The following is a 12,458-nucleotide window of genomic DNA, read 5'->3' as shown; positions in this document are numbered from 1 at the left end:
TGTAGGTAACCATCGACAGTGGGTTATCATGCTGTGTGAACCCAGACTGCTTCCTGAAGAATGTCTGTGAGTAACAAGCCACCCTGCCAATCCACTGTTCACTGCAGGAGTTCTAGAACCCACAATGCAGTCATCTGAAGAACCCTTATGGTGTTACTTTCATTCATATAATGTATACACCACTGCCCTTAGCACTTCCAGTAAAAATATGAACCTATACATTCTCGGTGTGACTACAAGGGCAACAAGTTAAAAGGCAAACTCCAGAGTTAATAAGAAGAAACCCACAGATTTTGATTTGTGTTCAACAGTTTATTTAACTGATATTCCGTTTATTTATTAAACCATTGAGCATCCAATGAATTGTATTTTTTCTTGCTAATTACAAGCAAGAATGGCACTGATTTATTTATTTTAAAAAAGAAGTAATACCATTTGATTCTTTCCACTGACTCGATAGAATCTCCACTGTTTAATCATATCTCTGGATTTCTGAAACACTGGCTTTTTCATCCTCATAGCTGAGTGTATACAAAATGGGGAGCCTGGTTCAATGAAAGAAGCAATCTAATCTACTCACATATAGTCCAACCATACATCTCTACTGAACAACATCTCATTGCTGTTTTCATAGTACAAGGTTGCATTGAGAATGGGTTTGTCAGTAAACTCTACCAAACATTTCTGGGTGTCACAAGGAGATTTCTCCAACTCCAGAACAGTAATATTGTTTGGAGAAGATGAAACAAGTATGTTGCTGGGAACAAATACTGTCAGCTGAGGACCACGGACTGGCCAGTAGCGTCCCAAGTTGAATCCATTGATCCAGACTTGTCCCTGCAAAGCAAAAGAATATTAGAAGGAAACAGAGTTTTGACCAACCTAACCCTGAATTCTACTTGATATTAAAAAAGACAAATAGGACATTCTCAACAGAGAATTTAATTTCCCTTTAAAAATACATATTTTGCATTACACCAAGTCATGTGTGGCATAAAAAATACAGCTAAAGGAAATGTTAGCAGAAAGCATTGTCCCAGTGTCAGCAACAGGTTGTGACCTAGAGACTAGAGGGATATGAGCCAGGGACTTTGGGAATGTACCAGCATTCCCCTCAGGACCGAAAGAGGAGAACCGCATGACGCAAGCTTCATTAAACTCCTGGTTGTGGAATTCCCTCCAAAGGGAGATTAAGTTGGTTCCTTTGGGATGGGTCTTTAGGCAACTGGTAAACATTCTGATGCAGTTCTGCTGAGCTTGTAGCAGTATAAAAATGAATTAGACCAGGTTATACTGCAAACCATATTTTAAAATATTCCAAATCATACATCAAACATTTCCTTTATGAATATTAAAAAGTTTCACACTTAGTGGTGCTGTTCTGGACAAAGACACTATTGGTTGCTCTCAGCAAGGTGTTAATAAGTGGCAACCTCAGAAATAACAGTATCAAAACAATCTCTGGCTGTGGCTTTGGCAAACTGAATTTACTACTCTCTCTTCTGCAAGGTGGTCATGTTTTACTGTTGAAGCATTTGTTGCATTCAGGTCTAAATTGTGCTACGTCTTCTGCAAATTCACTCAACACACAAAACAATTTAACACAAATAAAGGCATGCAAAATAGCATCATAATATTACAACCTTGGCTCATCTAGTAAGGTTGAGTGGTAGGAAATTCAAGACAGGCAAGACAAAGCAACACTTCACACAGTGCATAGTTAAACCACAAAATTCCTTGTCCCAAGAAGTTATGACAGTCACCAACTTAAATGGCTTTAAAAGAAGATTAGATAAGTTCATTTGGGATAAGGCTATCAATGGATATTAGTCATGATGGCTAAACTGCTACATTTAGGATCAGAGGTCAGTACGTCCCTAAATATGATTCACTAGGGAAATGGAATTACAATATAAGTATATACTGTACTTATGTGGGCATCTCAAACTCATCTGCTCAGCCACTGCAGTCTAATCCAGGTGGGCTTGTCTTAGGCAAGTCATTTATTTTAAAATCTATGATTTAAAATGCTGCAACCATGTAAAAGTCTATCAGCCTACAGGAAAAGCTTTCTTAAAAAACCAACAACAGGTTTTTACAGAATAGATGGTAAAGAGACCTACTGCACCTTGCTAAATGCACCATGGTATCATGCTTCCAGAAGCTCCACAGTTCCCAACTTTGCCCAATCTGCAGATGCTTTGGATTACAATACTCCATCCTGTCCAGAATGGAAGCTGCAACCCAAAAAAAAGGCACAGAGCAAGGCCTCTGCTACAGATCAAAGGGCAAGAGAAGCCACCTGTTAGAGAAGGTGCTCTCTAATTAGAAGGTGCAGTGAGATGCAAGAATCAGGAAGAGGATCACCCTGGCTTGAGCATGGTCTTAGCTCTAACTAAATCACTGGTTTCCTTGTTCCTTCCTTCTTTCTTGACAATAATCTACATAAACGCAGTTTGCTGATTCCCTTAAGCCAGTAGTTTTCAACCTTTCCATAGTTGGAGAGTGGCAAAAACAGGAGAACCAACTTGGGGACCACTGAGTCAGAAACAAAAAGCACCATATACACAATACAGAATTCTGTCCATTAGTTTCCAAACCCAATACCAAAAAAAGGAACATTTTACAAAACAAGCAGAAACCGAGCAACAAAAAATGCCAACAAAATAACAAAATACTGAAATCGGCACAGCATAGCTCTCTCTCCCCTCCCCACCCTCCCTGGCAGCACTGGTACACCCCCCATAAATGTGATGCCAACTGAGAAAGAGGTGGTGAAATACAGCCAGCCCTCACGAAGGTCCATGGCAAACAGGATGCGGCCCCCTACATACTGGCAGGAAATCTCCCACAGACCAGCACTAGTCCATGGACTGGTGGTTGAAAACCACTGCCTTAAGTAACTACTTCCTTTAAGGTTCTTCCTTACAGATGTAAGATGATTGAGTGACACATTAGAGGCAAAAGCCATCTGCAGGATATAGCAAGATAGTCTGACTGCATATGAAAATCTGTATTATTCACACAGTTTACATGAAAAGCATTAAACAAGAAACTACAGGAATGCAATCAAAATTACAAAAGCCTATAATCAGAAACAACAATGGATAAGAAAATTTTCGATCTTTCCTCTCCATCTTTGAATTTATGTTCCTTGTCCCAAAAGAAAGCTAGTATAAGCATGCCGAAATGAAGAAAATCTTTACAATTAAGTTTCCTGTGAGTCCCAAGAACATGCTTTTGAATATCGTTCCAGAGACTCTTTTAAAAAACATGTCAGAGTTATTTAAGTGTATGACTACAGCAGCAAGAATCACAATAGCTTCTAAATGGAAATCACCAGAGCCCCCAACCATTGAAGAATGGAGAAAAAGATTAGCAGAATATGCAGTGATGGGAAAAGCTAACTAACTATATAAATAGAAAATGGGTTAGAAGACTCTAATGACAAATGGGAATTTTATTGTGCTTAGCATGACAAATGGAAGTTCAGGGGAGTTTGGAAAAGAAAAAGGAAAGCAGTAGAATTTGAACTGATTAGAAAATCTGTTGATATATAGAATAATGATTTCTTTTTTGTAAACACTCATAGGGAAGATAGGAAGAAAGTCAGTTTTGGGGGCTGCAATACATAGGATGTATTTGTTTAAAATTCCCTTGGCAACTTTGTCTATTTAACTTTAGTATGTCCTGTTTCTACTAGTTTTTTTTCCTATTCTACATTTTCTTCTATCCATTTGTATATGTTTCCCGCCTAGACTTCTGTAACGCGCTTTACGTGGGGCTTCCCCTGAAGACAGTCCAAACACTTCAATTGGTGCAAAATAGAGCTGCCAGGTTGCTGACGGGGACGGGGCGTTATGCTCACGTGACTCCAGTCCTCCATCAGCTTCACTGGCTTCCCATTGAAGCCCGGGCCCAATTCAAGGTGTTGATTATGACCTACAAAGCCCTAAACGGCTTGGGTCCTGGCTACCTGAACGAGCGCTTACGTCCGTATATGCCCGACCGCCCTTTGAGATCTGCGGGAGAGTCCCTTCTCCAGGAACCCTCCATGAAAGAAATTAGGAGAGTAAGTACCCGGAGGAGGGCTTTCTCTGCGGTGGCGCCCAACCTATGGAATTCACTCCCCAAAGAGGTCCGCCTGGCACCGTCGTTACTGGTTTTTCGGCGCCAGGTAAAGACCTTTTTATTTAAACATCATTTCAATTGTTAAAACATATGATCTGGCCTGGGCAACTTCTTCTTCCTTTTCTTTCTCCTCCTATATTTTTATTTTATACTGATAATTTTAATTTTGTATTTGTAAATCAATGTATTTTTTTGTATTTTTATTTTTAATGGTAATTTATTATGTACTATTGTATTTCAATGTATTTTATCATGTTGTAAGCCGCCCCGAGGTTTCGGCAAGGGGCGGCATAGAAATGTTATAATAATAATAATAATAATAATAATAATAATAATAATAATAATAATAAGAAAACTAGTGTAAGAACTTTTGTGGCATGGTCTTTTTAAACAAGATCAGCTGTATTAGTTGCTCAGGCATTTTGGATGGAAGGTCACAATGGCTGTATGTATGGAAGACTGGCAGTTTTAATTTGACCTTACATAACAAAGGACTATTTTCTGAAAATAAGGATACCAGCATAAATTAATCAACATTAAGATTCAGCCACTAGGCATCTATAGGTCCTAAATATGTGTGAGATGCCTCTGTACAACCTTGTGCAAAAAATGCACAAGTTAATTACATTTTTAATGACATGGCCTTCTTAAATTATCAGAATGTGGACAGGGCCACTGTTGGGCCATTATTCACTGACTTTTATGGTTTCTAACAGAAAGACAAACAAAAGGGTCTTAGATCACATCAAACAAGAATTTGCCCTGAAAGTAAAAATGGTGAAACTGAGGCCATCATACTTTAGGCACATCATGAGAAGGCACTGGAGAAGATAATGATGCTAAAGAACGTTGAAGGCAGATGAAGAGGAGACCAAATATGAGATGGATCCATTGCATAAAGGAAGCCACAGCCTTGGATTTCCCAGAGGTAGTAAGGGCTGTCAAGGATAGGGCATTTAAAGGGCACTCATTCATAGGGCTGACATAAGTTGATGTCTTGAAGGCACATAGCAACCCTTTCTAATGGTTGAATCACTTAACAAATGTTACTAGTATAAGGTAGAGTCTTGCCACTACAGCTGATGCCTGGAATTAGCAGCATTAGAGTTGCCAATAAACAACACCTCTAAACTTAATTTAAGGCAAAGGATTTTGAAATTAGAAACTGAATGAACCTTTTATGACAAGGAAAATTACCTTTGTCCACCCAGGAAACCTGATGAAGGTGTCCTGCGGTAAGTCAGGGATTCCACTAGGAATAGAAAAATGGCCAATATAAAAAGTAGGCTCATCATAGCTGGATTGATTCCCATCAGTCTTCTCATTTCTGAGGTCCTGGCCCACTGCTCGGTCAATATCCAGTGGATATATCTCCCAGTTAATGAGTATCTCCTCAGCAAGAGTTACATTTGAAGTCAGCCCCTGCAAATTGATTGATAATAAATAAATAAAAGAAGGGGAAAATAAACCAGACTTTTCTTAAAGGTTCATTGGTATAAAACAAGAAATTATTACAGTTTAAGAAACATCCTCAGGAAATTACTTAGTTTAGTAGCAATTTGTCTTGTCTTTTTCTACTTTGCAGCATTCCTGTGATTACCGCAGTAAAATAGTTAGTTCAATACGAATAATCAGAAATTGGATTTTGAAATATAATGTTCTCTGGAAACACATCATCACAAGAATCCATTAAAGGAAACTGTATCTGAACATAATCTTAAAAAAATAAATAATGTACTCCTAATCAGCTATTCTCCCATGAACACTGTCACCATTTAAAGGCATTAACCTAACTAACCTTACACATGTCTACTCAAAAGTTACTCCAAGGCTACTCAAAAGTCTACTCCAAGTGAGTTCAGTGGGCATTATTCACAGGAAAATGTGTATGTGACTGCACTCTAACATAAGACGGAGTACTATCTACTGAAACAGGACAATAGACATTAATTTCACATACTTTTTCCTGGCCTCAAATGAAGTACTACTCGAAGTCACATAAATTAAATGCAACTAGGTTTTTCAAATTTCCAAAAAGTGAATTTTCAAGTTCAATAAAAGTACAAAATAAGGTTGGGCATATTATTTCATTTAGAAAGAAGAGTTGCACCAAGACATCAACGCTATATTTTAGCAATTTAGGAAAAAGCCATAATTACATAATCAAAACCAAACCCTTGAATCACAAACATAAACTTGAACTGCTCTTATTTGCTTATCTGAATAGTAAACAGGTATATCAATATTAATGAGTGAAGGTGAATTGGTAAATCTAAAAATTAGTTCTCTAGTACAAAAGTTTTCAGCTTAGTAGCTTAAACACGATCTGCTCTGAGGCTTCAGTTTGAAAGATCTTTTGTCAGATAAAGTTAATCTAGGATTCTAATCTCACCTTTAAACCTTACAGTACATTTTGCTTCACATGCCAAGTTTCCACATCCTGTGGAAGGCTGTGCATATTTAAAAGGTAAGTTTCTTAAAGAAAACTAAAGCAAGATACGGTTTTATTTTTGGCTAACACACAGTAATGTCCCAGCATTTTTTTTTCAATTCCCCTATGTTTTAACTAAGGGCATAGTGACAAGCTTGTTTTCTTTTCTTTCTCCAATTCCTCCAGCATATCAATCGATATGGAGGATCACCTGTGTCAAACAAGGCTCTACATGGTTCAGTCAGCTACATCTAATAGACATTTATCCTATCGCTGTGACTGGAAGAAAGTGGCCACCACAAATGGAGCAGTGGCTGATGGTCACTGTGAGCATCTCCCTGTCGAGCTTGGCCACTAAGAGGTTTCTTTAGACAACAGAATTAGCAGGGATCATGGGGAGAAAATAAGCACTTGGGAAGTAACTATAGGATATTTCTCTTTGACAGCCTATTTTTATTATCAGGGAGATAACTGGAAAATAGAAAGGCTGAGTCAAGAAGAGCCCGTAACATTCCTCCAAGTGGAACATTAAGGAACCCAAAAGTCAAGCAGTATTCCATGGCAATCGACTATCAACTGCAGACATGGGATGAACAAAGACTTCCAGGTTACAAAGATTAGGATGAAAAAGTACACATCCATACTGTACCCTCTGCCTAACTCAAATATGCACAAATTTAGAAGGGTGTCAGGGAGCCCTCTGTACTAATCTAACACATATACAAGGAGGCCAACAGCATCCAAACAACTGCTCATGCCCCTGAAGGAGGTAGCTCAAGATAACCTCTCCCCATGAAATGATTCCTGTTAAGGCTTTCTGCTTTAGCATGATTTCAACTGCAGCTCATGTACATGTTGGTTATTAACCAAATCGTACACTGTGCGCAGTACCCTTCACTCACCTCCACCATAGGCAAGTACTTTGTTGCATCAGTACGTGGATTACCACTGAACGGCTGTGCTAGTGTGACATACTCCTTTCTAGTTAAAGAAGTCAACAAGCCTCCCAGCTCTTCCATTCCCAAAGGACCAGCAGGTACCCCACACCATTGCAAATGTTGTTTGACCACAAAAACCAACATGGTTACATTTTGTAGGACAATTATACCAGGCAAAGATGTACCTTGAAGTCATTGTTGTATCTTCCATAATTTACTCGGCCCATATTTTCTACCAAGATATCCAAATATGCTCCAGCATTCCCAGTAATATTAATCTTTAGCACTTTGCTTCTTTCAAGGACTCCCTGAGGAATCTGTACAAAAAAAGAATCAATACTTAAAATCTTAAAAACAGGGTACAAAGGCAAATTACTGTAGTGTGAATTAAGGTGGAATCCTATGCTTGTTAAAGACAGAAACAAAGGTTTACAACTTCCAGCATGACCCAGCCAGAGAGTTCAAGGCCTGTTTTCTGTCTAAATATGCATAGGATTGCATCCTTTGTGTCTCTGTTTTTAGATGTCTTTGCACTTGCATGTGAGGATTTAGTAAGAACTTCATTTTTCCACCCTCAAGTCTGTCTACTCATAATTTCAGTTAGCTGGACATTTGTCATACAAAATCACTCATACTTTCATATTTTGTGGGGAAAACAAATAACAAGTTCTGAGGAAGTTTAAATTTCCCCACCCTCTATGCTCAGGAAGTTTAAATGGCCTAAATACAAGCTGATGTGCTTGGTAGGTGTACTGAAAATAACTATTCTGAGGTAGTGAAAATAGCTCATGATTTTCTTGGTGTTCTGCTCTTTTGTAAAAAAGAAACTATAGTTGAAACGTAGTGAGAAAGTGAATCTTCCAGATGGAATTGCTTCCCAAGTGGATAGTGGCTTCAGACAGCCCTGATCCGTTGTCAGACGCAACCCTTATTATCAATCATATTCTCACCCATTGTTTTGATTTTCCTAAGTACCGTCTTCCATTCTCTTATAGATCTCCGAGTCCTGATGCTGATGTAACATCCTCAAACATAATTATAGGACTGGAAGCATCCTGCAAGCTCATCTGCTCTTTGACCTAACTTGCTTTTTTCAGAGCCAACATTATATCTGATTGGATGCTAACACACTCGATGTTGAGGCTCAATCTAGTTGGCAAAGCTATTTCTAGCCTTAATTACAAAGTGCTTTGAAGAGGAACATAGTCCAAGTCATTTCCACTACTCCTCTCCCATGCCAGCCAACCAATGTAAGTTAGGAACAATCTGCTTTGCATGCATCACAGCCACTCATCAAGTGATAAGTAATGTATATGCACCAGAGGGCCACCTCAAAGCCAGTTATGCTCTTGGTTTGGACCCATAGAGGGGGCAGGGGATCAGTCATGCTGAATTTCCAAGGCACTCAAAGGACTTCAGAAAGGCAGCACGAAAAGGAGAAACCCCAGTCCTTTTCTTATGCTTGAATTTGTCTCTACAGTTGTCTGGTGCTTCCAAGAACCTCTAAGCACCTCGAAAGACTCACATGACTGCAGAGGCAATCCCTCTCTTTTCTCTAGTCCAGCCATGGGGAAAGAACCCCTCATCAGGCATGTCCCTCCTCAGAAAATAAATGCAAATGAAAGAAAAATCTAATGAAGATTTAGTAGCAGGAGAGCTGGATATTCTGTTGTTTCCCCTTACCCCATCCACAGAGACATAAGCGCGGTCATGAATTCCATCAAACGTTGAAGACAGTGGAGTTTTCTCAGAACAGTTTTTTGGCAGCCTAGTTCTGTACAACACATACCCAAAGTACTTGAAGAAGAAAGTGGGAAGAAAGTTGTTAACAGAAAAAGTTATTATGACAAGTCAGCCAAAATGGCAAGCAGTACCAGACATCCCTATCTTATGCATCAGTACATCTAATTTTCATAGTTTTAGAGTATTTTACAGCACACCCTAAATTCCAAGAATTTAGTCTAACATAAAAATAGAAACATTACCTATTCAATATTCAGAGGTTTTTGTTAAGGTCTGCCACTTTACCTCTTTAAGGGAAATTTTCATGGCCTGTAGTTTTGCTTACCCATGTTCACCTGCTTGAAGTAGTTGTACACTGGTCTTCTTTCTCCTTATAAATATCCTTCCTTCTACCCAGTACTCTTACCCATCTACCCCCTGACAGAGAAAGTCCACTTGCTACACTGCAGCATCTTTTTACTCAAGCTTCTCATTCCTCACACTTCTTTCCAGGACAATCACTCTTAGGACCCAATCTGATGTCCATTAAATGGAAGAAGGCCCTGCAACTCCCATCCGTGCCGTCTAAATATGGTAGGATTGCACCTTCCATGTCCAATCCCTTCTGAAACAAACAGCTCTGCTTCCCACCTAGTACTGCTTCATTCACATGCTACACATCTCACCAAAGTTACATATATAAATTATCACACATGGCATGCATCATTTAATGAATTTTACAATATGCTAAATCAAAAACTGTGCTGAAGCCAGCTTTTACCTGCTTCACTTGAACGAATGTTAAGGGATAGATGCTTTTAATTGGTCCAGATGGTGACAGGTTGGCCAGAAGTTCCCTCACTGTGCCCACCTACAGTGGAGCAAAAACAAGGAATGATTTGCAACTATAATTAAGTGTGCAATCCAATGCATGCAGGCTGGGGGATGCTGGGAGTTGTTGGACTTATGTCTGTCCATGCATGCATAAGATTGCACAATGAATGCATACAACAAAGCGGGAATTTTAAATCATGGTTTCGAAGAGACCTAAAGCGCACGGTATTATAGAGGATAAAAGAAATGTTTAGTCACTTTGCCTGTTAGTGCTGGTCATTGTGGGGCTCAAACAATTCATCTGCTGGGCACGTTGTTAAGGTGAATTTATGGACTGTGAATTTGTGGCTTGTTCACAGCAGTATCACTAAGATTGTAATTATACTCATGCTTGCAGTGCAAATTTATCTCCTTATCTAAGAACTAAATTTCCCAGATGTTGCTATATCTAATTGGAATGTACAGACTTCTTCAACTCCATGTTGCAAAAATCAGTACTGATATAACTTAAAGAAAAACTGTCTCCAACTTCAAAATTACAGCAACTACAACTCACAGAATTCTACCATGTTTAAACTGCTGAGAGTGAACAGGTATTCTTTTTTTAAATACTAAACCGTAAAAGGAAAAAAAAGTATCACCCACCCTATGCACATGAAATTATCTACTGAACTATATATGCACCTATTTACCTTCTCCAGTGGAACTTCTCCGTAGGCAAACTTGGGAGTTGTTGGAGGTATAGGACCCTTTGGAATTTCCTTGTACTAAAATAAGAACAAAAATTTGTTTGAGATTCGAAGAACCAATTTCCTCATTCTCACGTACACAGGGTCACGAAAGCATCCTATTAATCTATGAGAAGGATAGTCTTTATAGATCCATTTTACCAATGCATGGTCTTCCTTGGTTTGTGGTATCTGTAGTTCGAATCCCGTATTAGCTTCTAGCACAATTAAATGATTAGGGGTGTAAATCAATAGGAATTTATCCTGCACAAGCCCCACTGAAAAGAATGTGCAATAGAAGAGCATGATAGACTGTGTTCACTGGCTCTCCCTGTCTCAGCCAGAGCCTGACTCCTATTCTCTGTGCTGCTTTGTTCAAAGTATGGGAAGCAAAGTTGTAATATTGCCCCCTTTCACCCAGCAACAAAGCGACTTCAAACCATTTAATTTAGTTTAGTTTTGCATCACTTATTAATTGCACTAAGCTGATTAAGTGTACATTTGGATGGCAGGCCTTCCTAGAATCTTGCTGTTGTCAGAGATAGCAGTAGGGGATGCAGGTGGGGGGGCACCTGCACAGCACCTTGAGGAGGGTGCCGTACACATGAAGCATCCTGAACCGTCTCAATCCCAGATGTTTTGCCTCTGTGGCAGCTTCCCAGAGCCACTGGGGAAGCTCCTCAATTGAGTTCAGCCACAGACCTTTGTCTGCTCCACATCCTTTCCCAGTGGTAACAACCCAAAACTGTATGCAGTGAGGCTGGTTCCCAGTATCCATGCAGAAACATCCTCTTTCCAACAGACACACACACTGGGGACCAAATGATGTCAGGGTGGCTGTCCGTACCCCTTTGATGTTCTTCAACACAGGTTGGTGGCCTTTATCAAATTTGTCAAGGATCTTCCTCATCCTGTTTACACAGTATCCCATAAAGCAGGGTTAGGCCATGTGGTTCCCTCCAAGTGTTCTGGACTGCAATTTTCATTATCCCCAGATAATGAAACAGTCAAGGTTTATGGGAGGTGCAGCCCAAAGTATCCGCTTAACACCAAGTTGCCTACCCCTGTTATAACAGCAAACAAAGTTTTGGCTGGTGGAATGTGTTCTGTGGATCCTCTGTTTTCTAACTCTGGACTGAATAATCATATCACTTCCTGCTCTGCTGAATCACACTGTGGTAGAGCTCAGACATGTTGAGCAACAATCATTTACAATTCCTTAATAAATTGGAAGCCAAAGTCCATGAAGAACAATTTATGCCAGCAATGCTTTAGAAATAAACTCACCATGGAAATGACTTCCCTGATAGCAAAATATTTTTCTGTGAGATCTCCAGCTTCACTCAGTGGTGCATCGTAATCATAGCTAGTAGGCTGAGCCATATAAGGCATATTAGCTCCTACAAAGAGGAAAAAATATAGTTGTATATAACGTACTTTTCATACGACCTCTCAGCAAGGTAGTGTTTAAATTGTTTTTCCTCCAGCCTGAATATCTTTGTTGATTAATAAAAGTAGCATTTAGTTTTGAAGAATCTCAACTGTACTTCATGGTCCATGTGCTGAAGCATCTTGTTTCCCAGAGTGGACCATGTAGGGTCTTTCACATCCCAAGAAGACTAGCTGAGCATAGGAACAAGTACGTTTACCAAGATAATATCTCTATGCTTTGCT

General features: G+C 39.4%; 1 protein-coding gene across 2 annotated transcripts in view; it reads right to left on the bottom strand.

Annotated features, from left to right (window-relative positions):
- Positions 1 to 291: 291 nt before the first annotated feature.
- GLB1 (galactosidase beta 1) overlaps positions 292 to 12,458 on the bottom strand; it is a 36,713-nt gene continuing 24,546 nt past the window's right edge. For both annotated transcript variants that reach the window (XM_044455541.1, XM_044455532.1), the window contains 7 exons: positions 12,072 to 12,184; positions 10,749 to 10,823; positions 10,004 to 10,093; positions 9,184 to 9,297; positions 7,686 to 7,817; positions 5,329 to 5,553; positions 292 to 837 (listed from right to left, as the gene is read on the bottom strand). In XM_044455541.1, coding sequence (XP_044311476.1) covers positions 577 to 837; positions 5,329 to 5,553; positions 7,686 to 7,817; positions 9,184 to 9,297; positions 10,004 to 10,093; positions 10,749 to 10,823; positions 12,072 to 12,184 — 1,010 coding nt within the window. In that variant the 3' untranslated portion in view covers positions 292 to 576. The remainder of the gene's footprint in view (positions 838 to 5,328; positions 5,554 to 7,685; positions 7,818 to 9,183; positions 9,298 to 10,003; positions 10,094 to 10,748; positions 10,824 to 12,071; positions 12,185 to 12,458) is intronic.

Source organism: Varanus komodoensis, unplaced genomic scaffold (assembly GCF_004798865.1).
Source record: "Varanus komodoensis strain SLA01 unplaced genomic scaffold, ASM479886v1 scaffold10, whole genome shotgun sequence".
Taxonomy (NCBI): Eukaryota; Metazoa; Chordata; class Lepidosauria; order Squamata; family Varanidae; genus Varanus; species Varanus komodoensis.
The sequence above is the reverse complement of the archived record's forward strand: the minus strand, read 5'-3'. Positions and strand labels throughout refer to the sequence as shown.